This window comes from Gymnoscopelus microlampas (genome assembly GCF_963454915.1).
Source record: "Gymnoscopelus microlampas genome assembly, chromosome: 4".
Taxonomy (NCBI): domain Eukaryota; kingdom Metazoa; phylum Chordata; class Actinopteri; order Myctophiformes; family Myctophidae; genus Gymnoscopelus; species Gymnoscopelus microlampas.
The window spans coordinates 59,686,067-59,710,642 of NC_139941.1; the positions used below are offsets into that span (position 1 = coordinate 59,686,067).

General features: G+C 43.3%; 1 protein-coding gene across 1 annotated transcript in view; it reads left to right on the top strand.

Moving 5' to 3' along the window:
* Window positions 1–14,786, top strand: part of LOC311044176 (noelin-like) — a gene marked incomplete at both ends in the record, with an annotated part of 18,647 nt that extends 3,861 nt beyond the window's left edge. The window contains 4 exons of the mRNA XM_084055595.1: window positions 1,540–1,695; window positions 11,658–11,877; window positions 13,222–13,328; window positions 14,124–14,786. Coding sequence (XP_083911721.1) covers window positions 1,540–1,695; window positions 11,658–11,877; window positions 13,222–13,328; window positions 14,124–14,786 — 1,146 coding nt within the window. The remainder of the gene's footprint in view (window positions 1–1,539; window positions 1,696–11,657; window positions 11,878–13,221; window positions 13,329–14,123) is intronic.
* Between the last annotated feature and the right edge of the window lie 9,790 nt (window positions 14,787–24,576).

Sequence of the window (24,576 nt, forward strand, 5' to 3'; positions counted from 1 at the left end):
TCTAACTACTTAGCCTGCTTCCAGACCATAGCCCCCTCCCACTCTCTTGAATGGACCGCCTCTCTTGGGTACTTGCATTTATGTGTATGTAGAAAATGGTTTAAAAGTGTTTAAGCATCAAACATAGGGCATTTTATGTGCCGCTTGTTCCATATGGACCCAATAGCTCTTATTATAAACACATGAGACGCCTCTCAATGTTTTCACACATCCCACAGCAACACAACAAGCTCCCCTGTCTCCACATCTCTCCAGTTTAAATGCCTACTTGACTGGAGAGGCCACACCCCCAAACAATGCTGGCCACTCAGGCACGACAATATAGCACCAACAGTGGTACAGACCTGACCATATAAAACATTCTCATTGTAGATCATATAAAACAATACAAGGACACAAAAACAAACAAACAGGCTTACCAGTTAACAGGTCAGTAGCTGCACCCCAAACATCCCCCTCACACCACACACTACCTGTGTGGTGTGAGGACCCACAGATTGGCACTCTGCTACCTGCCTGTTCAGAAGGCCTTACATACCTGTGTCACTTATGTGACTTTATCTCTGCCTCCCTCTAGGGGCTACAGTACATTAGCACCAGTCTAAGCAACATGCTATCTAAATAACATTCTGAAACTACAGACTAATAGTCGCTACACATGGTCTCTATAGTCATGTGAATGTGATCAAGACGGATCTGTTAGATTTTTCATATTCCATCCTGATTGGTGAATTGTGAACATTGCTGGCCCACAATAACCTACCTGACCTGGCGGAGACCTTTTTCTACTGATGTTCTGTTGTTATAGGATATGAGTCAGTCCATCGAGGTGTTGAACCAGATAGAGAAATGTTATATTATGTTGTTATGTAGTTATGTAGTTATGTTATGTTCTTCTAGGTACAGAACATGAGTCAGTCCATTGAGGTGTTGGACCAGATAGAGAAATGTTATATTATGTTGCTATGTTGTTCTTATGTTACATTATGTTCTTATGTTATGTTATGTTCTTATGTTATGTTATGTTCTTAGGTTATGTTATGTTCTTATGTTATGTTATGTTCTTCTAGGTACAGAACATGAGTCAGTCCATCGAGGTGTTGGACCAGATAGAGAAATGTTATATCATGTTGTTATGTTGTTCTTATGTTATGTTATGTTCTTATGTTATGTTATATTCTTCTAGGTACGGAACATGAGTCAGTCCATCGAGGTGTTGGACCAGATAGAGAAATGTTATATTATGTTGTTATGTTGTTCTTATGTTATGTTATGTTATGTTCTTATGTTATGTTATATTCTTCTAGGTACAGAACATGAGTCAGTCCATCCAGGTGTTGGACCAGATAGAGAAATGTTATATTATGTTGTTATGTTGTTCTTATGTTATGTTATGTTCTTATGTTATGTTATATTCTTCTAGGTACAGAACATGAGTCAGTCCATCGAGGTGTTGGACCAGATAGAGAAATGTTATATTATGTTGTTATGTTGTTCTTATGTTATGTTATGTTCTTATGTTATGTTATATTCTTCTAGGTACAGAACATGAGTCAGTCCATCGAGGTGTTGGACCAGAGAACTCAGAGGGATCTTCAGTTCGTGGAACAGATGGAGGTTCAGCTCAAAGGCCTGGAGAACAAGTTCAAACAGGTTGAGGAAGGACATGAGAGCAACATGGCCAGACAATACAAGGTAAGAAAAACATGAAAACCTTAATCATTCCTGACTCATAAAGGCAAGACTAAAGTGTTACATTACATTACATTACATTACAGTACATTACACACTGAGAGAGATCGCCACATTTGCAACCTTTAAACGTCACCTAAAACAATGGTTAAAGGATGATCAAACTTGCGAGCACCTCTAATCACGTCAGTCTTACTTGATATTTTACTTGTTTATATGTGAGTGTATCTATGTTTCTATGATCGTATTTTATGGTTATCCATTCATGCTTGGAATGACTGTTTTATCTCAATTATTTTTATTGTTATGTTGTTGTACTGGGGACTGCGGATGAAAAGTAGCTTCGGCTAATTCCGGCTAGTTTACACTACCTGCCATGTGTATATAACATTGTACAACATGTCCTTGTGTTCATGAACTGGCATTGTCCCGACCAAATAAACAAATAAATAAATAAACAGTCATTTAGCAGACGCTTTTATCCAAAGCGACTTACAATAAGTGCAATCAACAAAGGTAGGGAACGAAAGCTACTAATCACCAGAGGTTATAAGTGCATTTTCTGCAATAACAAGCAACCAAGAGCATACCTAGCGCTAAGGTAAAAGTGCAATATATCAGCTACCTATTTCCTTAAACAGTTGAACACAAACATCACAATACGATTTTAAATCAAGAGCGAGGTAAATAAACAACAGCTTAAAACGAGTGGAAGTGGTTCTGCATTCATGTTTTTTGGCAAAATTGCTAAACCCCTCCCACAAACTTATTGTAGCCAATCAGAATGGAATATGGACAGTCTGAACAAATACATGTTTATCGCCATCACTCCACTGAGCTGTGAGTTGGAATAGAAGCAAAGTGTGTGAAAACGCAAAATGCCAGACAATCTAGTCAGGCAGAAATGATTGGGAATTGTGTGATTGTGATTCAAGGAATCATTTGATTATATGATCTACGGTTCTAAGTATATGCCAAAACATGAAGCAGCCTGTTGTAGTGCCACCATGAGGCCAATTTGAAGAATTTGAAGGTCTTCCATAGCCTACTAGGAGCATACGTGTAAAGTTTTGCGCCAATCGGTCCAGCGATGTCTGAGATTAGCTGCTCACTAGCCTCCATCTCCAGGCTTTTATTGTTTAGTTTTGCTAAAAAATAAAAGCCTGGACCAGCGCGTCGGTGTACCCGGTATAGGAAGTGTTTCATTTCCCCAACCAACCAGAGTGCAGTGGGCGTCGCTCGTAATGTTGTGTTGACGGGGACGGACAGATCGGTGAACCAATGGGATCACACGCATTCTCTCGCCGGAGATGTTAAACCCGCCCCTCTAGGTACGAAAAGAGGAGGGCTAGCGCAGCGTAGCTGCTCACAGACAAACAGACAAACACACACACGGACACGGACAGCAGTGAAAACAATCTCCTGCCTGGGCCTGGTGGAGAGGATGAAAAAGCAAGAAAGAAAAGAGTTGGGTCTTTAAATTGAACAGAGAGTCTATTCCAGAGTCTAGGGAAAGCAACAGCTTTGGTCTTAAGACTTGTTGTTGAGGGGGCAGAATAGGGCTGTAATGTGTTGTTAAGGGCAGAATAGGGTGGTATTGTGTTGTTAAGGGCATAATAGGGTTGTATTGTGTTGTTAAGGGCAGAATAGGGTTGTATTGTGTTGTTAAGGGCAGAATAGGGTTGTAATGTGTTGTTAAGGGCAGAATAGGGTGGTATTGTGTTGTTAAGGGCAGAATAGGGTTGTATTGTGTTGTTAAGGGCAGAATAGGGTTGTATTGTGTTGTTGAGGGCAGAATAGGGTTGTATTGTGTTGTTGAGGGGGCAGAATAGGGTTGTAATGTGTTGTTGAGGGGGCAGAATAGGGTTGTAATGTGTTGATGAGGGGGCAGAATAGGGTTGTATTTGTTGTATTGTGGATTCATTCAAATTAAAAACAAAGAGTTTAAAGTCAATAGGCTCTGAGTCTGTGCACAGTAAACTAATGATACTAATGAAGGCTCTGTTCCATGCTGCTCAAACAGACTCACTGGAAACACTCTGCTACACCAGTGGGTCTCAAAGTGTGGTCCAGGGACCCTCATGGTTCCTTGAGGGGGTTCCAAATGGCGTGTGTAACTCTGAGAGTGTACAAACCAATCTCAGAGTTATAGGGGTCCTTGAAATTAAACCGTTGGAGAACCAGCTGTGCTACACTAAACGGAACAGAGACTTAATTAGTATAATTGGTAACACCTGTGAAGGAAGTAAGGAAGAGGCCCAGTTTCTTTCCAATATGGCTGCTAAACACTATAGCCTTCACTTCAGAAACACTCAACAGTGTTGTTTTGTCTTGCTTGCAGGGCTAACGTCAGGAGAACATTAGGACAACGTCAGGAGAACATCAGGACAACATTAGGAGAAAGTTAGGAACACCAGGCCAGGCCCTACCTCTCCATCTGTTACCAAGCTACGTGTGAGGATATACCGAGGGCAAAACACTGAACTTTAACAACCAAACTCTGCTCTACAATACAACTATAATAGACCTACTAGTAGGCACTGAACTAACTAACCATTGGACTGTCTCACAAACTACTTGTGAGGGTATGATTGTCTCCAACAGGCCGAAAGGCACGGCCGAGACTATGTTTTGCACCCTGTCCGTCCGTCCGTCTGTGAACAGCTAATGAAACAGCATGAAACTGTGCACACACACTCCCTGGATGCCAGAGCAGAACCTCTGCCCACATTTTTCCACACGGGCCAGTTATAGCGCCACCAGGAGGCCAATTTGTACAAGACATTGTTTTTGACAGTACTCCTACACATTTTGTCCAAAGATCACGGAAATCGGTACACAGTATCTCTAGTCATTAAAGATTCAGATTTTTCACATTCCATCCTGATTGGCTAAGATTGCCTTTCAAAGTTTACAGGATTGGTCCGTTTTTGACAAAATGTCTCAAATCATGAACACAGCGTGCAATTTCCATGAAATGTTGCACACACATTCCCACTAGGCCGAGGAAGAAATTACATTTTTGCCAACATTTTCAAATCAGTGTGACATCTAAAGTTTGCAGGAAGTGGCCCATTCTGAACAAAATGCCTCAAGTCATGAACGCATCAGAGTCCGATTGTGGTGAAACTTTGCAAGCACATTCGCACTACGTTGAGGAACAAATGACACCCTTTTAGCATTGCCCTATTATAGCGCCACCAAGAGGAAGATTTTTTTCTACAAATTCAGTCCAAACATCATGCAAATCGGTACACATTTTATAGTCAAGTGATCAAGACGGCTCCGTCAGATTTTTCGTGATTGGTGAATTCCGAACATTGCTGGCCCACAATAACCTGACCTGGTGGAGACCTTTTCTAGTTATATATCCTATAGTCTGTATCCACCTACTGAGGGCTAGTAGGCACAACTAACGAGGCCTACCCAATGGACTTTAACTGCTCTGTAGATACAACTAGAAATATAGCAAGGTTGCTCAGGGCAGCGAGAGTTTGTTTGATTGATTGATTGATTGATTGATTGATTGATTGATTGATTGAGTACTTTATTAACAGTTTTACATAAAGTGCAGTTATACAATAATGCTAAAAGGATAAGATAAAAAAGGCCCGACTGCGTGTTTCCATCGTGGTCCGATGTATTCAATTCATCAAGATATGTGCGTGCGTGTTTATGGGAATGTTTTTTACTCTTGCAGTTTTCAGGTATTTTATCAGCTGTTTAATGAGCATGAAGTGAAGAAGTAATACCACTGCTTTATACAAACCGTTGTTTTGTTGCTACTTATTTATAAATAAAGGTATTTTAGATCGAGTCTTTTCCTGGAAAATGGGGGAAAAAAAGGTTGATGACTCATCCTGCACTCAGGGGTTTATACAAATCTTCGTCCAATGAAATGCTTTCATAGAATTTCTTGTCCCGCCCACAACGTTGTCCCAACCCCATTGTTGTCCCTCCCACATCGTTGTCCCGCCCCCCGTTGCCGATGATGTATATACACTGTTTACTGATTGAAGCATGGTAACCATGGTGATGTATACACTGTTTACAGATTGAAGTATGGTGCTGTTCACACAAATAAAGTTTTAAAGTTCTGTGTGGTTTGTTGTAGAAATGTCTCAGAGCACAGCATGGTTTCTAATTATTATTTATTATGTCATATAATAATATAGTGACATTATCGATTGATATTTCATACTTTCTTGCCTCACATGTGGAATGAAAGGATATTCTATACAGAGATGGGGAGACCTGGAACTGTGTCATTTTTAGACTTGAGCTGTCACGATATCGCCGCGGACAGAAAGGTGGATCCAAATGCAGGACGCGACACAGTATAACGTTGAAATAATGGTACTTTACTAGAAGTTTAGGTTACAAAACAAGGTCACCTCTTGCAGGAGGGAAACAGACAGGAACAGAAACAACACCGTAACAATGGTTATCAACCAGCAAAAGGCCACCGGCTGGAAAGTCTTAAGTAGCCAACATAAGTCATTAGCCCAAGGGCTTGCAGCCGGGCGTGCTGCGGGTCCAAGCTCACACACAGGCCAAAATCAGAGTCAGAAAGGAGGAGGGGGGCGGGGCCGAAACCCCGCACCGTGACAGTACCTCCCCTCCACGGGACGACTTCCAGGCGTCCCAGAACCGGGGGGGGGGGGGGGCAGAGACGGGACCGGGGGGGGCACTGCCAGGGCTCTGCGCGGAGGGCATCGGCGCAGAGGGCGCAGGGTAGAGAGAAGAGGCGAGGGTCGGGGCCGGGAAACCAACCGGGTCCAGCCGAACAGCGGCAGGGGAAAGCCGGAATGGCAGGCGACGAACCGGGGCAGAGACGGGGGGGGGGGGCAGGCAGGGCGAGAAACCAAGGCTGAAGAGGAAGGGCCCGGGCAGCGACGACTGGAGCACGGGAACCAAGTGGACCTGCCGAGACCGCCAGCCAAAACAGAAGGAGCGGACGCCGCACCGAAACTGGCGGCGCCCCTCCAGGCCCGGACGTCTCGGCAGGCCGCTCGCCGTTCGTCGCCGCCGACCCGGGGCGAAGGAAGAGCTGCAGACAGGACAGGTAAGAAAGAGAGACAGGGGGGGAAAAACCAAGGCAAGGCAAGGTGAGCTCAAAACAAAACCACAACAGCAAAACAAACTCAGAACTAAAAGAAAACAGAACAAAACAAGAACTTAACTTTCTACTTTGGGCGCGGGGGTCTCACTGGACAGTTGTCGATAAGATGGCCCCCCTTCGCCACAGTAGAAACATAGTCCAAGCCGGGCCCGCCGCTGCTTCTCCGTCTGGGGCTCCGGCGGGAACCCTTCCACAGGAGGAGGAGCAGGACGGGGAACAGAACAGGAACAGGACGGCGAGAGAGAAGAGGATCGGAGGACACCGCCCGGCGGGGACAGTGACTCTCCCTCTCGCGGGAGTAACCAGGACGACTCCCCGATGACGACCTCCATCGCCGGGCTCGCGCTCCCTCGGGGGAGGGAGAGTGGTGACGAACCCGAGGCAACCCCCGACGGCGGGAACTCCGCGGGTCGGAGGCCGGGAACGGGCCCTCACCCGCAGGTCCGAAGATGAGGAGGACGATGCCGCGGGTTGCGGGGTAGAACTGGAGTCTGAAGCTCCAGCGGAGCCGAGAGACACGGAACAGGATCGCGGACTGGCCGCCCGACAGATGGGTCTCGAGACGCAGCAGGCGATCATCCATGCGGCGCAGAGCGTCGAATATGGCGTTTAAACAACCCATGATGGTCACGCCATCTACCTTGCCTCCAGGCGCGGACGCGCGCCCCGCTGGATCCATGGTTGGCTGGTTGATACTGTCACGATATCGCCGCGGACAGAAAGGTGGATCCAAATGCAGGACGCGACACAGTATAACGTTGAAATAATGGTACTTTACTAGAAGTTTAGGTTACAAAACAAGGTCACCTCTTGCAGGAGGGAAACAGACAGGAACAGAAACAACACCGTAACAATGGTTATCAACCAGCAAAAGGCCACCGGCTGGAAAGTCTTAAGTAGCCAACATAAGTCATTAGCCCAAGGGCTTGCAGCCGGGCGTGCTGCGGGTCCAAGCTCACACACAGGCCAAAATCAGAGTCAGAAAGGAGGAGGGGGGCGGGGCCGAAACCCCGCACCGTGACATGAGCTAAAAAGCATTATTTTACACTTTAGGCTATTCAAAAATAGCAGATCTACAAGCTCATAGCGCGGCACCGAGTGCCGCGCTATGAGCTTGTATATCTGCTATTTTTGAAGAATCTTGAAAATGTGTGCAAATCTTTGAATATATATTTTTTTAAAGCAAACATTTTTAACTCAAATCTTTGTTTCTGGGGGTCCCTGGAACAAGATATTTTGATGGGGGTCCGCGGCCAAATACATGTCATTTTGGGGGTCCTTGACATGAAAAAGATTGAGCACCACTGATATAGAAACATACGTTTTTCAGAAAACTGTTGGGATTTAGGAGACATGTAGAACCGGCTTCAGGTCTCAATGGGTTAAGATATATGGTCATTATTATTTAGTGTGATACAGTTTACTGTGACTGTTGGCCGACTGTAAATTCAACAATAAAGATCATTTAATAAGATAATCTGTAATATGCCACGAAGTTCATTGTTTTGTTTTTACTCTCTAGCACCCCCTGCTGCTCAGTATTTTATAGAAGTGTATGTGATTAGTTGAAACAGCCTGATTGGTTACTTTCTGAAGACACAAAGTGTATGTTGACACGGCCCGCCTTTTGTGAAGAAAAAGTGCAGCTAAGAAGGCTTTTTCTGCAGGAAATGAAAATGAAACTAGAAAAAGTGCTCCTCGGTGCACAGGTCTCCGCCAGGTACGTTATTGTGGCCACCTGGTGGCGCTATAATAGGCCAAAGTGAAAAGGGTGGCATTTCTTCTTAGGCCTTTCACAGCAATCGGACACTGCATTCATGATTTGAGGCATTTTGTTCAAAAATGTGTTTTGCTAAATTAGACCTGCTGGTGGCGCTACAACAGGCCAATGTGAAAAGGGGGGCATTTATTCCTCAGCCTAGTGGGAATGTGCGTGTGAAATTTCATGGAAATTGCACGCTAGGTTCATGATTTGAGGCATTTTGTTCAAAACGGACCAATCCTGCAAACTTTGGAAGCCAACCTTAGCCAATGAGGATGGAATATGGGAAATCAGACAGATCCGTGTTGATCACATGACTACAGAGATACTGTGTACCGATTTGTGTGATTTTTGGACAAAATCTGCAGGAGTAATATCTAAAGATGTGTTTTGCAAGAATCGGCCTCATGGTGGCGCTATAACAGGCTGATCTGAAACATTTGGGGCAGAGGTTCTGAATTGGTATCCAGGGAGTGTGTGTGTGTGTGTGTGTGTAGTTTCACAGTGACCGGGCCAACGGAGCCGGAGATTATCTGCTCACAGACAGAAGGACACACGGACAGGGTGCAAAACAAATTCTCTCAACATGCCTTTCGGCCTGGTGGAGAAGTATTTTTGTAACATGAATGTTTAATGTGTTTAATTTAAATATATCTCTGGTGTCAGACAGAAAGAAGCAGCTGCTATGTTTGGCCTTTTCTAATGTATAGGCTTTAATGTTAAAGACACAGATAAACCTTTTCTCATAGGCTTTAATGTTAAAGACACAGATAAACCTTTTCTCATAGGCTTTAATGTTAAAGACACAGATAAACCTTTTCTCATAGGCTTTAATGTTAAAGGGACATTGCTAAACCTTTTCTCATAGGGTTTAATGTTAAAGGGACATGTCCAAACCTTTTCTCATAGGGTTTAATGTTAAAGGGACATTGCTAAACCTTTTCTCATAGGGTTTAATGTTAAAGGGACAGATATGTCCAAACCTTTTCTCATAAGGTTTAACATAAGACTCTTTAGGGTTAACCCTAACATTGCCACATCCTAAAACACTTGTTTTGTTTCATTATAAATGTTAGATCTTTCTGTACAGTCTGGCCCTAAATGTGACCTTTGACCTGCGTGTTTGACTGTAGGTTATAAGATGGAGGGGCGTTGTCCTCTCATCAGGGTGTTAGAGTCCTATAAGACAGTAGATATGATATATAGTAAATGATTCGGTGAAGAGGACTGTCTTAGCTGCTGGAAACAGAGGAACTTGTAGAGTGTAACCAACGTGTGTATTTATTCACCAACATTTTACACACAACACAAGGACATGAGCTGAAGCACCCACACATAGTGGTGTCCATTACAACGGTGGTTCTCAAACTTTTTCATGTCAAGGACCCCCAAATTGACACTTTTTAGCCCGCGGACCCCCATTTGAAAAGATATGCCAGGGACCCCCATAAGAGAAGATGTTAATGGCTCTAGCAGTGATTCTCAACCATTTTAATATCAAGGACCCCCAGTTTGACATGCATTAGGGCTACGGACCCCCATTTAATGGCATTTCTATCTCTGGGACCCCAATTTATATTGTAAAATCTATGTTAATTTAACTCTGAGAGTGTACAAATGGAACCAAATGGACCCGATAGGGTCCATTTGGTTCCATTTGTACACTCTCTGAGTTACAGACCCATAAGGGTCCATTTGGTTCCTAACTATCCATCATTTAGCTGGGGACCCCCTGGAACTCCCTCAAGGACCCCTGGGGGTCCCCAGACCCCACTTTGAGAACCAATGCATTACAACATTTAACAAACAACACAAGGACAGTTTCTCACCCTCAGCTCTTCCACTATGAACTGTCAGCAGCCTTTTATACCCAGCTGGAGCTAATGAGTCTGGACTGTACCATTAGCCTGCACCATTGACAGGGGTGTTCCAAAACATATAATAAATACCTAACTAAAACATACATAAATAGCCTTAAAACACACAAGTATTACAAGTGTCATGAACTACACCAGTTATACAATTCCCTCACAGTACAACATCATTTACCAATCACACCAGCACATCATAACCCAGCCTGCGGTTTGAGCTTGTAGATCTGCTATTTTTTGCTACCTTTGAATTGGAATCCTGATTTGTTTTTGCTATTGTTGAATTAGAATCCTGAAAAGTAACGTTTGTATTTCATATCAAATGCATTTAGTTATACTTATGTTAGCTTCGTGAACTTACTAGTCATTAAGCTACTAATATAGACCGAAGTCATTAAAGTGGGTCATGTTTGCATGTTTAGAATCATAACAGCTGAAATCAATAATATATCACTATTCTGATATTAACCTGTGGGCCGCATTAAGTGAAGGTGGGGGCCGTATGTGGCCCCCGGGCCGCCATGTTGCCCATGTATGTAGTATATGATACATAGATAGATAGAGATATAGATGTATTGTGTGTGTTTCAGGTGATCAAGGCTAAGATGGAGGAGCTGCGTCCTCTCATAGGGGTGCTAGAGTCCTAGTATAAGACAGTGGTTCTCAAACTTTTTCATGTCAAGGACCCCCAAACGGACACTTATTAGCCCGCGGACCCCCATTTGAAAAGATACATTTTAAGGACCCCCAGTTTGACACGCATTAGGGCTACGGACCCCCATTTAATGGCATTTCTATCTCTGGGACCCCAATTCATGTTGTAAAATCAATGTTAACGTAACTCTGAGAGTGTACAAATGGAACCAAATGGACCCGTTAGGGTCCATTTGGTTCCATTTGTACACTCTCAGAGTTACAGACCCATAAGGGTCCATTTGGTTCCTGTACATCATTTAGCTGGGGACCCCCTGGAACCCCCTCAAGTACCCCTGGGGGTCCCCGGACCGCACTTTGAGAACCAATGCTATAAGACCGTATATATGATACATAGATATATATATATATATATATGTATTGTGTGTGTTTCAGGTGATCAAGGCTAAGATGGAGGAGCTGCGTCCTCTCATAGGGGTGTTAGAGTCCTATAAGACAGTATAGATGATACATAGATATATATAGATATATATACAGTATATTGTGTGTGTTTCAGGTGATCAAGGCTAAGATGGAGGAGCTGCGTCCTCTCATAGGGGTGTTAGAGTCGTACAAAGCAGACGTTTTGCTGGTGTCTCAGTTTAAGGAGGAGGTGAGCAACGTGTCAGAGATGCTCAGTGGTCTACAGGACTCACTGGGAGGTTATGATTACCACGAGCTTCACTCCAGAGTCTCCAACCTGGAGGACAGACTGAGAGCCTGCATGCAGAAACTAGGTAAATATATACACACACACACACACACACACACACACAGGGGGTGGGGCGATGGTATCTCACAATACGATATCCATGGCGATATCAGGCCCTCGATAACGATAACATCACGACATTCGATATATTGCATGAAATTTCACCAACGATATATCCCGATAGTCCTTGTATTCAATTCATCAGCACATAAAATAGCACCAAACTGTTCAAAATCATCATCACACAAATACAGAGTCGGAAAAACAACGTATCGAAAACTAAAACAAATATATATATATAATATCGATTTTTTTTTAATATCAATTATTTATTGTGGGAGAAAGTATAACGATATATCGCAATATCGATATATCATCCCAGCCCTAATACATACACATATCTCTAACAAAAAGGCTACTGAGGCATAATGTAGTGAGAGTAAATTAACATCATAACAGTAAGGATCCAATGAGACCTGAAGTCGATTCTACATGTCTCCTAAATCTCAACAGTTTTCTGAAAAACGTATGTTTCTATATCAGTGGTGCTCAGTCTTTTTCATGTCAAGGACCCCCAAAATGATATGTATTTGGCCGCGGACCCCCATCGAAATATTTTGTTCCAGGGACCCCCCCAGAGGCAACGATTTGAGTTAAAAATGTTTGCTTTAAAAAAAAGATATATTCAAAGATTTGCAGACATTTTCACGATTTTTCAAAAATAGCAGATCTACAAGCTCGTAGCGCGGCACCGAGTGCCGCGCTACGAGCTTGTAGATCTGCTATTTTTGAATAGCCCAAAGTGTAAAATAATGCTTTTTAGCTTTAAGTGTTGTAAGTGTGCATGTGTAGAGCAGGCTGTGTGGATGGAGAGTAGAGTCAAACATTACATACAGTACAGTAACAGAAACATGGAGAACAGACCAGAGCTCTCTCTCCTCTGGGTCTCATCACAGACTGAGCATGAGCAGAGCTTTTATATCCTCCTGGAGGCCCCGGGCCCCCAGGTGTTCTCCAATCAGCCATTAGCAGGTACGGCCCCGCCCTGTTCACCTAGAAGATCAGTGGAGCAGAGCAGACACTCCCACAACACTCCATATAAGGGAGTGAGGCATCACAGCACACACACACACACACACACACACACACACACACACACACACACACACACACACACACACACACACACACACACACACACACACACACACACACACACACACACACACACACACACACACACACACACACACACACACACCTCTTTCTCACAACAATAAAGTTCTCTGTCTGTCTGTCTGTCTGTCTGTCTGTCTGTCTGTCTGTCTGTCTGTCTGTCTGTCTGTCTGTCTGTCTGTCTGTCTCCCAGCCTGTGGGAAGTTGACCGGCATCTCTGAGCCAATCACCATCAAGACGTCAGGATCCAGGTTTGGTTCATGGATGACAGATCCACTGGCTCCTCCAGGAGATAACAGAGTAAATATTACTTATTGCTTTTTACTTATTCATTATTCCTACACTACACTACAAACAATCACCACATATGTAATAATAATAATAATACATTTTATTTGTAATGCACTTCTCATTCACAAGGAATCTCAGAGTGTTAAAACATCATCAATCATATAAAGTTAAAAAGCAGGATTTAAAAACAGATGTGACTAAACATCAATTCAACACAAAAATGCCCTCTGAAACTAAAACGTTTTCAGGCCTATTTTCAGGGACGTGCACAGATAGAATCTAGGTGCTAGAGCACCTGCCCTTTGCCCTCTTGAGCAGAAGTGCCCTTTTTCAGTTTACAGCAGGGGTCTTCAACAGGGGGTCCGGGACCCCTAGGGGGTCCTCAGAGTTACTACAGGGGGTCCGCCAAATCTTTATGTGATATGATTTTTCTTTTTACCATCACCACTCGAAACCTAGCATCCCTTTTCTGAGGAGAAAAGGGAAGCTCACAACGCCTCGCGCTGCAAGGCGTTGTGGGCTTGTAGATCTGCTATTTTTGGCTAAAAGAGGTATAGGTGTAGAGGGAAAAAAGAGCAGACCAAGTAAACAAAAAAAAAGTATAATTTACTTGAGCACCTGCCCCTCAAAATGTCTGTGCACGTCACTGCCTATTTTAAAAGAGTCCAGGGTCTGTGTGCTCTAAAAGGATTATGATCTATTTAAAGCACTGTACAGTTTGCTACAGTATGGTACAGACTACAGGGTATGTCATTTATATCTGAGTAAATGTGTATAATTTGTGTTAATCGTCTCTCCTCCCAGGTATGGTACATGGACGGTTACCACAACAACCGTTTCGTCAGAGAGTACGCGTCTCTGTCGGCCTTCATGGACTCGGACAACTTCACGTCTCACCGCCTGCCTCACCCGTGGTCCGGGACGGGCCAGGTGGTCTACAACGGCTCCATCTACTTCAACAAGTTCCAGAGCCACACCATCATCAAGTTCGACCTCTCCACCTCCGTCATCGCCCGCTCCCGGCAGCTGGACTTCGCCGGCTACAACAACATGTACCACTACTCCTGGGGGGGCCACTCCGACATCGACCTGATGGCCGACGAGGGCGGGCTCTGGGCCGTCTACGCCACCAACCAGAACGCGGGGAACATCGTGATCAGCCGGCTGAACCCTGACACGCTGGCGGCGGTGAGCAGCTGGAGCACCAACCACCCCAAACGCAGCGCCGGGGAGGCCTTCATGATCTGCGGCACGCTCTACGTCACCAACGGATACTCCGGTGGCACCAAGGTGTACTACGCCTTCTCCACCAACTCCTCCACATACGAGTACATCGACGTCCCCATCGCCAACAAGTACAGCCACCTGTCCATGCTGGACTACAACCCCCGAGATAGAGCTCTTTATGCCTGGAACAACGGACACCAAGTCCTCTATAATGTTACTCTGTTTCACATCATACAGTAACACCCCCCCCCCCCCCTGTACCTGTACCCCCCCCCCCCCTCTGTACCCCCCTTACACCTCTATACCCCCCCCCTCACTGTCCATGCTGGACTACAACCCCCGAGACAGAGCTCTGTACGCCTGGAACAACGGACACCAAGTCCTCTATAATGTTACTCTGTTTCACATCATACAGTAACACCCGGCCCCCCCGACCCCCGACCTGCTGGACTACAACCACCCCCCCCCCCCCCTCTGTACGCCTGGAACAACGGACAGCCGGTTCTCTACAACGTTACGCTACAGTGCCCCCCCCCCCACCCCCCCACCCCCCGACCTCTGAACCTTGACCCCCTGAGTCAAAATAAGAACTGGGCATAATCTCAACATTCAAAATGACAGAGAGTAGATTTAATCTACAGAATGCTAGTGTGTGTGTGTGTGCGTGTGTGTGTGTGTGTGTGTGTGTGTGTGTGTGTGTGTGTGTGTGTGTGTGTGTGTGTGTGTGTGTGTGTGTGTGTGTGTGTGTGTGTGTGTGTGTGTGTGTGTGTGTGTGTGTGTGTGTGTGTGTGCGTGTCTGTGTCTGTGTCTGTGTGTGTGTGTGTGTGTGTGTGTGTGTGTTATGTTCAGATCCTAGATCAGTGACGTTACAATCAACCATAGCATAGCAGTGGCGGACATGTTGTGGTGCCACAGATAGAAAAATAACACCCATTCATTTTTCCCGAAAATAATATTGATATAAATGATTTTAATCCTGGAACCAAACCATCCAGGATGCTGGTGAATCATCATCATTTGATTATGTGTCTATATATAACTATATTTGAAAACCACAACAAGGGTATTCATTAAATATAGTATATAATGCAATTAAATATTCAAATATTTAATTGACGAGATGCTTCAAGTTTAGTGAACTGATTGGTTTCATCTGGTTTCCTAATATTATTATAAGCAACAATTATACTTTAGTGCATATATTACTGTTAGGGCTTTCACCAACAAGTCGACTAGTCGACTAGTCGACTAGTATAACCACTAGTCGACCTTGTTAGTGCTAGTCGAATAGTTGAAAAAAAAAAAAAAAAAAAAAACTTTTTTTTTTTTTTTTTTTTTTTAATTTAATTTTTAATGCTACAGTAATGGCCCATCTTACTATTATTATTATCCTCCTGACTTTATTTTTTATCAAAAGGGGGTCAAAAGCATGCCCAATAAAAGCCATTATTGGGCAATGGGGATCCTTGGAGACGCTGCTGTGGTGCTGTGCTGCTGTGCCAGAAGCGCTTCCCTTAAAACGCCATAAAAATAAGGGCAGGAGGATAATAATAATAGTAATATAGTAGTAGGATGGTATTAAAACAGTACCACCCAAAAAAAAAAAAAAAAAAAAAAAATGTTTTTTTTTTTGTAATTTTTTTTTTTGAATTTAAATTTCGACTAGTCGACTAGTCGACTACCACTGGGTCAAATTAGTCGACCTGTAAAAATCTCTAGTCGTGAAAGCCCTAATTACTGTACATACAAACTGAATCAATCTGATGAATAACACAAAGACCAGCTTAACACAGTTATTATAATGTTGTACTGTCTGTATCTAATATGATGTGATGTGTGTGTGTGTGTGTGTGTGTGTGTGTGTGTGTGTGTGTGTGTGTGTGTGTGTGTGTGTGTGTGTGCGTGCGTGTCAAACTGCATGCAGCTCCCAGTAGGATGTCACTCCACCCCGGTGTTTCTAATTGGCCTCATGGTGGCGCTACAACAGTTTAGTTCTGGCCTCATGGTGGCGCTACAACAGTTTAGTTCTGGCCTCATGGTGGCGCTACAACAGTTTAGTTCTGGCCTCATGGTGGCGCTATAACAGTTTAGTTCTGGCCTCATGGTGGTGCTATAACAGTTTAGTTCTGGCCTCATGGTGGCGCTACAACAGTTTAGTTCTGGCCTCATGGTGGCGCTATAACAGTGTAGTTCTGGCCTCATGGTGGCGCTATAACAGTTTAGTTCTTGCACTGCAGGTCTTTGGTTTCCTGTGGTTTCCACATCTCCCATAAAGGCCACGCCTATTTTCACCTAAACACATTTTCCACTAATTTATCATTTTCTTAAAATAAAAAAAATAATAAAAAAAACATTTTGGTATTATCTGTGGAGTCATGTGATCAACATGTATCATCTGATTGGCTGATTGGCTTCCAATTTTGTTTTAGAAACAAATGCAAAAAATCATCTCTGATGGTCCACACATTGAGGGGCCTCTAAACAACACATCTCTGATGGTCCACACATTGAGGGCCTCTAAACAACACATCTCTGAAGGACCCCACATTGAGGGGCCTCTAAACAACACATCTCTGAAGGACCCCATATTGAAGGGCCTCTAAACAACAGATCTCTGATGGTCCACACATTGAAGGGCCTCTAAACAACACATCTCTGATGGTCCACACATTGAAGGGCCTCTAAACAACACATCTCTGATGGTCCACACATTGAGGGGCCTCTAAACAACACATCTCTGATGGTCCACACATTGAGGGGCCTCTAAACAACACATCTCTGATGGACCCCACATTGAGGGGCCTCTAAACAACACATCTCTGATGGTCCACACATTGAAGGGCCTCTAAACAACACATCTCTGATGGTCCACACATTGAGGGGCCTCTAAACAACACATCTCTGATGGTCCACACATTGAGGGGCCTCTAAACAACACATCTCGTGCCATCTCACTGCTGCCGAAATGTGACCCACAACTGACACAGTCTTGGGTGGGCAACCCAGCCTGGCGAAGACCTGCGCTCTTTGAGCACCTTTTCTAGTTTGTAACTTTCACTAGTCGTGTCTCGGTGCTACGATGTCATCTGTATAATAATCTGCAAATAAATGATTGTTAGAATTTAAGTCACTTAACAATAAGTCTGTTTGTTTCTTTGTTTTTGATGAATGAGATGCTATGACTGGCCGTTTCAGTGAACAAATGGATATCCTACTTTATTAACAGTTTGCAAAATAGTACAGTGGTTATTATATGATGATGCTAAAAGGATGACACAAAAAGCCCTAAGGGCTTATAATTATTATTATTAGTATTATTATTGCAACTCCTCTCACATCATCACAGCCTCCTTATATTATAACATTATTATTACTCTCCGCCAGGAGAGTATTGTTATCACTGCGTTTTCACTTTCTAAACATGACACACCGATTGGTCAAGCCTCACGTGACACGTGAAATACTGTGATCTGATTGGCTAGTGACGCCACCGGGCCTATATATACATGGCATGTCTCTGCCACTGTCAGAGTGAGGTAAGACGGGAACCATGAAATGGCTGCATATGACTTATACAGACAGGAGGGATAGGACACTCACACAGACAGAACGGAAGAGGACACTTACCCAGACAGGTTGGATAGGACACTTACATATACAAGAGGGATAGCGACCTATAAATACATGTGTCACTGTGATAAGCCAGATTCCAATACCGAAAATCCGGCCACTAGCTCACTCCCAGACCTTCGAACCGGAAGTAGTCAAGTAGTCGCGGTCCAATTGTTCCTATCTGTCTTATTGGACAGATAGGACAGATAGGACACTTATATAGACAGGAGGGATATGACACTTACATAGACAGGACGGATAGGACAGGAGGGATAGGACACTTACACAGAATGAACGGAAGAGGACACTTACCCAGACAGGATGGATAGGACACTTACATATACCACATATAAGAGGGATAGCGACCTTCGCGACCTTCGAACCAACACAAGTCTTCTGGCGGAGAGTTGTGCTCCGAGGAGCACTTTTTCTAGTTATTATTGTTATAATTGTTTTAATAATTATCATTATAATTATTATTACTACATCACCACAGACTCCTTACGTTATCACATTATTATTATTATTATTATTATTATTATTATAATAATAAGGGTAATTATAATTATAATTATAATGATAATAATAATAATTATTATTATTACATCACCACAGACTCCTTACATTATAGCCTTACATTATTATTATTATAATCATTATTTTAATTATTATTATAATTATAACATTATTATTATTATTATTACTAAATCACCACAGACAGACCTACAACATAATGAGCTATAATATTATTTATCCTCATTTTCAGCTCAATGCATAACATATCAGTAGAATCTAGGCTTTTCTGCCCCCTTGTGGTGAAAATGAGCAAACATGTCTGTTAAGTCAGCGCTGAAAACCATGAGAAAACTTCCGGTTGCTTTTCAAAATAAAAGTATTTTCTGTCACATTGAACGTTATAAACACTGAGAGAACTTCCGCTTACTGAACAACTTGATGTTCTATCATAACTCTGTGCATCCGGTCTACAACGGATACGGAAACGGGTCGTGTGCTTATATGTCAGTATGAACATATAACCGGATACAGTAGGCGGGCTGTAGACCGGATGTGAGCCTTGAACAGCTCGCAACTCATCATACGGCGTCGCGCGCCGAAAATAGCCGATCTGTAGAGCGTGTAGATCGGCTATGTTCGACAACAGCGCAGCCGCAGTACCCAGTCACAGAATTCCATAGATTATCAATTTCAGTGTAACACTCCGGAAGTCCCTGTATGATCGTGCGACCTGACTGTGTTTACATCAGCTAGCAGCTAGCTAACAGCTAACAGCTAGCTTCTCAGATGATGTAAAAACAGCCTTGATTTGTTGTAAAACTTTCTTTATTTAAATCGACAGTTTGTGTTAAATAACCTTTTATCCTTTAGAACAACAATAAAACACGTAACACGTCATAATAACTCTGAAGATAAAATAAAGCTAACAATAGCTACAGCTAACAAAGGCTGCGCATGCTCAGTTCTCCATACGAGACATCCGGTTTTATTTAGAAAATCAAGCGGAAAAGCTTAAGTGACGTCAGAACTTTGACGCATAACTTGACACGAAACCATTGTTTTATTTTGAAAATCCTTTGCCGGAAGTGACGATGAGAGCGTTCTCCTTTGACAACATTTAACTTGACTCACTATGTTTACATCCGGTAGCATGTTAGCATGCTAGGCTAGTTGTTAGCCTGCCAGGCTAGCTAGCTCTTTAAATGATGTAAAACGTCCTTCATTTGTTTTAAAACTGTTCTTTATTTCAATGAATCGAACCGTTGTGTTAAATAATAATAATAGTAATCTCTAGTATTTTATTACAAGAATAAAACACAAGTTATTAAAAGTTATAATAAAGTTAAAGTAACGTTAACAATAAACAAAGCCAAAGCGACCTACACTTATATCAACCACCAGAGGGCGCAATTATCAACTTTTTTAATACATTTTGCCTCACGATGCGTCTCAAAGCTCAGAGTGTGTGACGTCATGATGAACCATTATGTTGTGGGCTTGTAGATCTGTTTGTAGATCTGCTATTTTCCGCAACACCGTCTTACGAGTTATGACAGTGCATAAATGTACCTGCTGTGGAAAGTAACTTTAAATGAATGAAGTAATCTAGTTTAATTATAGTTCTACAATAGAACTATTAATTAATTAATTTTAATGAATATTTGCTGTTATTTGTTTGTTTGTTTATTGAAGTTTATAAAGAGTTTACATTCATCCTCTTCATGATAGCCTTGATTGATTGATTGATTGATTGATTGATTGATTGATTGATTGATTGATTGATTGATTGATTGATTGATTGATTGATTGATTGATTGATTGATTGATCGATCGATCGATTGATTGATTGCAGTGGTGGAAAGTAACTAAGTACATTTACTTAAGTACTGTACTTGTACGATTTTGAGGTACTTTTACTTTACTGGAGTATTTCCAATGTTCACTACTTTTACCTCTACTCCACATCTCTCTCAGAGGCAAATATTATACTTTTACTCCACTACAATGATTTGAAAACTTTAGTTACTAGTTACTTTTCAGATATACATTATTATATTATAAAACATACATTAACCACTTTAGCTCTATTTTATACATAGGCCTAGGCTATTTGAAAATAGCAGATCTACAAGCTCACAATGCGTCGCCATTTTCAAATATTTTAGTACTTTTACTTTTGGTACTTTAAGTAATTTTGATGCCAATAACTTTTGCACTTTTACTTAAGTACATGGCCCGGCGCCTCGATACGGCCAAGCTGACAATCGCCAAAGGATAGTTTTCCACCATGGAGCGCCTAGGCATTGTGCGCCGCTCGAACAGCCCGTGGGCTTCCCCCCTACACATGGTTGTTAGGGCTGGCGGGGGTTGGCGCCCCGCGGCGATTTCCGTCGCCTGAATAATGCCACAACCACCGACCAGTACCCGTTCCCGCACATACAAGACTTCTCTGCCCACCTTGCGGGGGCCATCATCTTCTCCAAGATGGACCTGGTGCGCGGGTACCACCAGGTGCCCGTCCATCCACGTGGCGTGCCAAAAACAGCTGTCATCACGCCCTTTGGACTTTTAGAGTTCCTGCGGATGCCATTTGGCCTCATGGGGGCGGCGCAGACGTTTCAGCGCCTGATGGACTCTGTGCTCCGAGACATGCCGTTCGTGTTTGTACTTAGATGACATTCTAGTAGCCAGTGAGTCCATAGAGGAGCACATGATGCACCTCCCGGCAGCTGTTTGAGCGCCTCAGTAAACACGGCCTCATTGTTAACCCGGCCAAGTGCCAGTTCGGGCAGTCCTCCATCCCCTTCCTCGGACACCACGTCGCTCCACAGTTTTCCTCGTCCCCGTACCGCCTTCGTGGACCACAAGCCGCCGACGTTCTCCATGGCCAAGACCTCGGAGCCGTGGTCGGGGCGTCAGCAGCGTCAGCTCTCGGTGACCACGGACATCCAGCACGTGGCGGGCAAGGACGACTTCGTCGCCGACTGCCTCTCTCGGGCGGTCGTTGGGTCAGTCCACTTGGGACTGGATTATGCTGCCATGGCGGCAGACCAAGCCACAGACTCAGACATTCAAGCCTACCGGACGGGCCCTACGGCACTGCAGCTGGAGGAGGTGGTGTTGTTCCACAAAGCCAACACAACTCTCCTCTGCGACGACTCCACCGGCCAACCGCGCCCTATGGTGCCTGCAGCCTGGCGGCGCCAGGTTTTCGACACCATCCACGGCCTTTCCCACCCAGGTGTGACAGCCTCGACTAAGCTGGTACTGCTTAGGACAGTTCTGCTAGTCAGGGTGTAACACTGAGAATATCAGATCTACAAGCTCACAATGTGTTGCATGGTGTTGTGAGATCAGTTCTGATAGTCAGGGTGTAACACTGAGAATATCAGATCTACAAGCTCACAATGTGTTGCATGGTGTTGTGAGATCAGTTACAGGGTGTAACATGAAGTTGTGTATGAATAGAGCTCAACCCTCCTTTGTTCTGACGTGTCACTGTGACCAGTTTCAGCTTGTTTTCACCTGAAAAACAGTGTGTGTGTGTGTGTGTGTGTGTGTGTGTGTGTGTGTGTGTGTGTGTGTGTGTGTGTGTGTGTGTGTGTGTGTGTGTGTGTATGACTCATATGAGGAAGAGGAAAACCCGCTTTAGTTTGTGTGCGTGTGTGTGTGTGTGTGTGTGTGTGTATGACCAACACATTCTAATCTCCAATTATGAAGGTCCTGGTTCCCCTAAAAGTCCGATTTTGCAGTCCTGGTTATTTCTCCCTAACGCCCTAAAAAGTCCAAACGGGACTATGTCGTTTGCGCATGCGCAAATGAACGTTCAACATAGTGTGGTGGATTGCTCCATTTACAACGCTAACGTCCAGGTCATAAACGATCAGATTTCAAATATGAAGTGCTTAACTAAAGGCCACGGATGTTATAATTGTGTACGTTCCAGCTTGAGTACCCATATCTTCCGTATTGTTCAATAAAAAGCCTTTTAATCCGATCGACGGCCATTTTCTCCGTCTTTTCATCAGCTTTCAACTATGCGATCCTATCGGTCGGGAGGTGTATTGCACATTATAACTCTATGCGAAAATGGCCGACGATCGGATTAAAATGCTTTTTATCCAACAATACGGAAGATATGGGTACTCATGCTGAAACGTCGGCATGTATAACATCCTGGGCATTTAGGTAAGCACTTCATATTTGAAATCTGAACGTTTGTGTAGACGTTACAGTTGTAAATTGAGCAATTCATCACACCAGGTTGAAGAATGTCCATGACCGTCATCTTTCAGGCCTACCGCTGATAACCATTAGCACATTGGTTCTCAAAGTGGGGTCCGGGGACCCCCAGGGGTACTTGAGGGGGTTCCAGGGGGTCCCCAGCTAAATGATGGACAGGGACCAAATGGACCCTTATGGGTCTGTAACTCTGAGAGTGTACAAATGTAACCAAATGGACCCTAACAGGTCCATTTGGTCCCATTTGTACACTCTCAGAGTTAAATTAACATTGATTTTACAATATGAATGTGGGTCCCAGAGACCTACATGCCATTAAATGGGGGTCCGTAGCCTAATGCATGTCAAACTGGGGGTCCTTGAAATTAAAATGGTTGAAATCACTGCTAGAGAGCCGTAAAAATCTTCTCTTATGGGGGTCCCTGGCTTATCTTTTGAAATGGGGGTCCGCGGTCTAATAAGTGTCTATTTGGGGGTCCTTGGCACGAAAAAGTTTGAGAACCATTGCATTAGCACATGAAGTCAATTCATTGTTTAATTTCAAATAAGTTTAATTTCACTTATACCACTTCATTCTGTTGATGTTTCTATTTTACTGCTACAGCAATTCATCACAAGGCTTTTTCTTTACTATTTAGCATAAATATAGTCCTGGTTATTTCTCCCTGGTTATTTGCCCCCCCCCTCCCCCTTTTTTGTACATACTTTTTATTTTATTTTGATCATGTTTTGTTTTGTATATATTTCATTATTTTCTCATGACCTTTTTTGTACATAATGGTACAAATATGAAGTGCTTAACTAAAGGCCATGGATGTTAAAATGGTGTACGTTCCAGCTTGAGTACCCATATCTTCAGTATTGTTCAATAAAAAGCCTTTTAATCCGATCGACGGCCATTTTCTCCGTCTTTTCATCAGCTTTCAACTAGTGTATTGCACATTATAACTATACTATATTGTATACTATACAATATACGAAAATGGCAGCCAATCGGATTAAAATGCTTTTTATTGAACAACACGGAATATACGGGTATTTTTGAGGGATCGTACATAATTTTAACGTCCGTGGCCATGGGGTAAGCACTTTATAGTTGAAATCTAGACGTTTATGTAGATGTACGGGCCGTAAATGGAAAAAGTGCAAACATCAGGTTGAAGTGTCATGATATGAAATCTATCTATCTACATTGGACTGACACAACGTGAGCTAAGAGACGTGGTTTAAATGCAACATAACACACATCACCACCCAAACAAACCTTGAAATATTCTGTGCATTTTCATATTTTGTTGATCATTTTCGATAAGTGTTTGTTGAGAACGAGAGATTTGTTTAACTTTTCCAACCCCGTGACGTCACGTCAGATTACTTCCGCATTCCGCGTGTTCGTACTCATGTCTCTGTCAGTGTCAATAAAGATCTGACAAAACAAATGTTTTATGATCTATCTAAACGTTCAAATGTTTTAACAAGGTGCTGACCCTATGGCCACGGATGTTACAATTATGTGCGGGCCCTTAAAAGTACCCGTATCTTCCGTATTGTTTAATAAAAAGCATTTTAATCTGATTGGTGGCCATTTTATCAGAGAGTTGTAATGTTGCGTGAGTGCAGTACACCTTTCAACCCATAGGGTCAGGTGAAAACATATGGA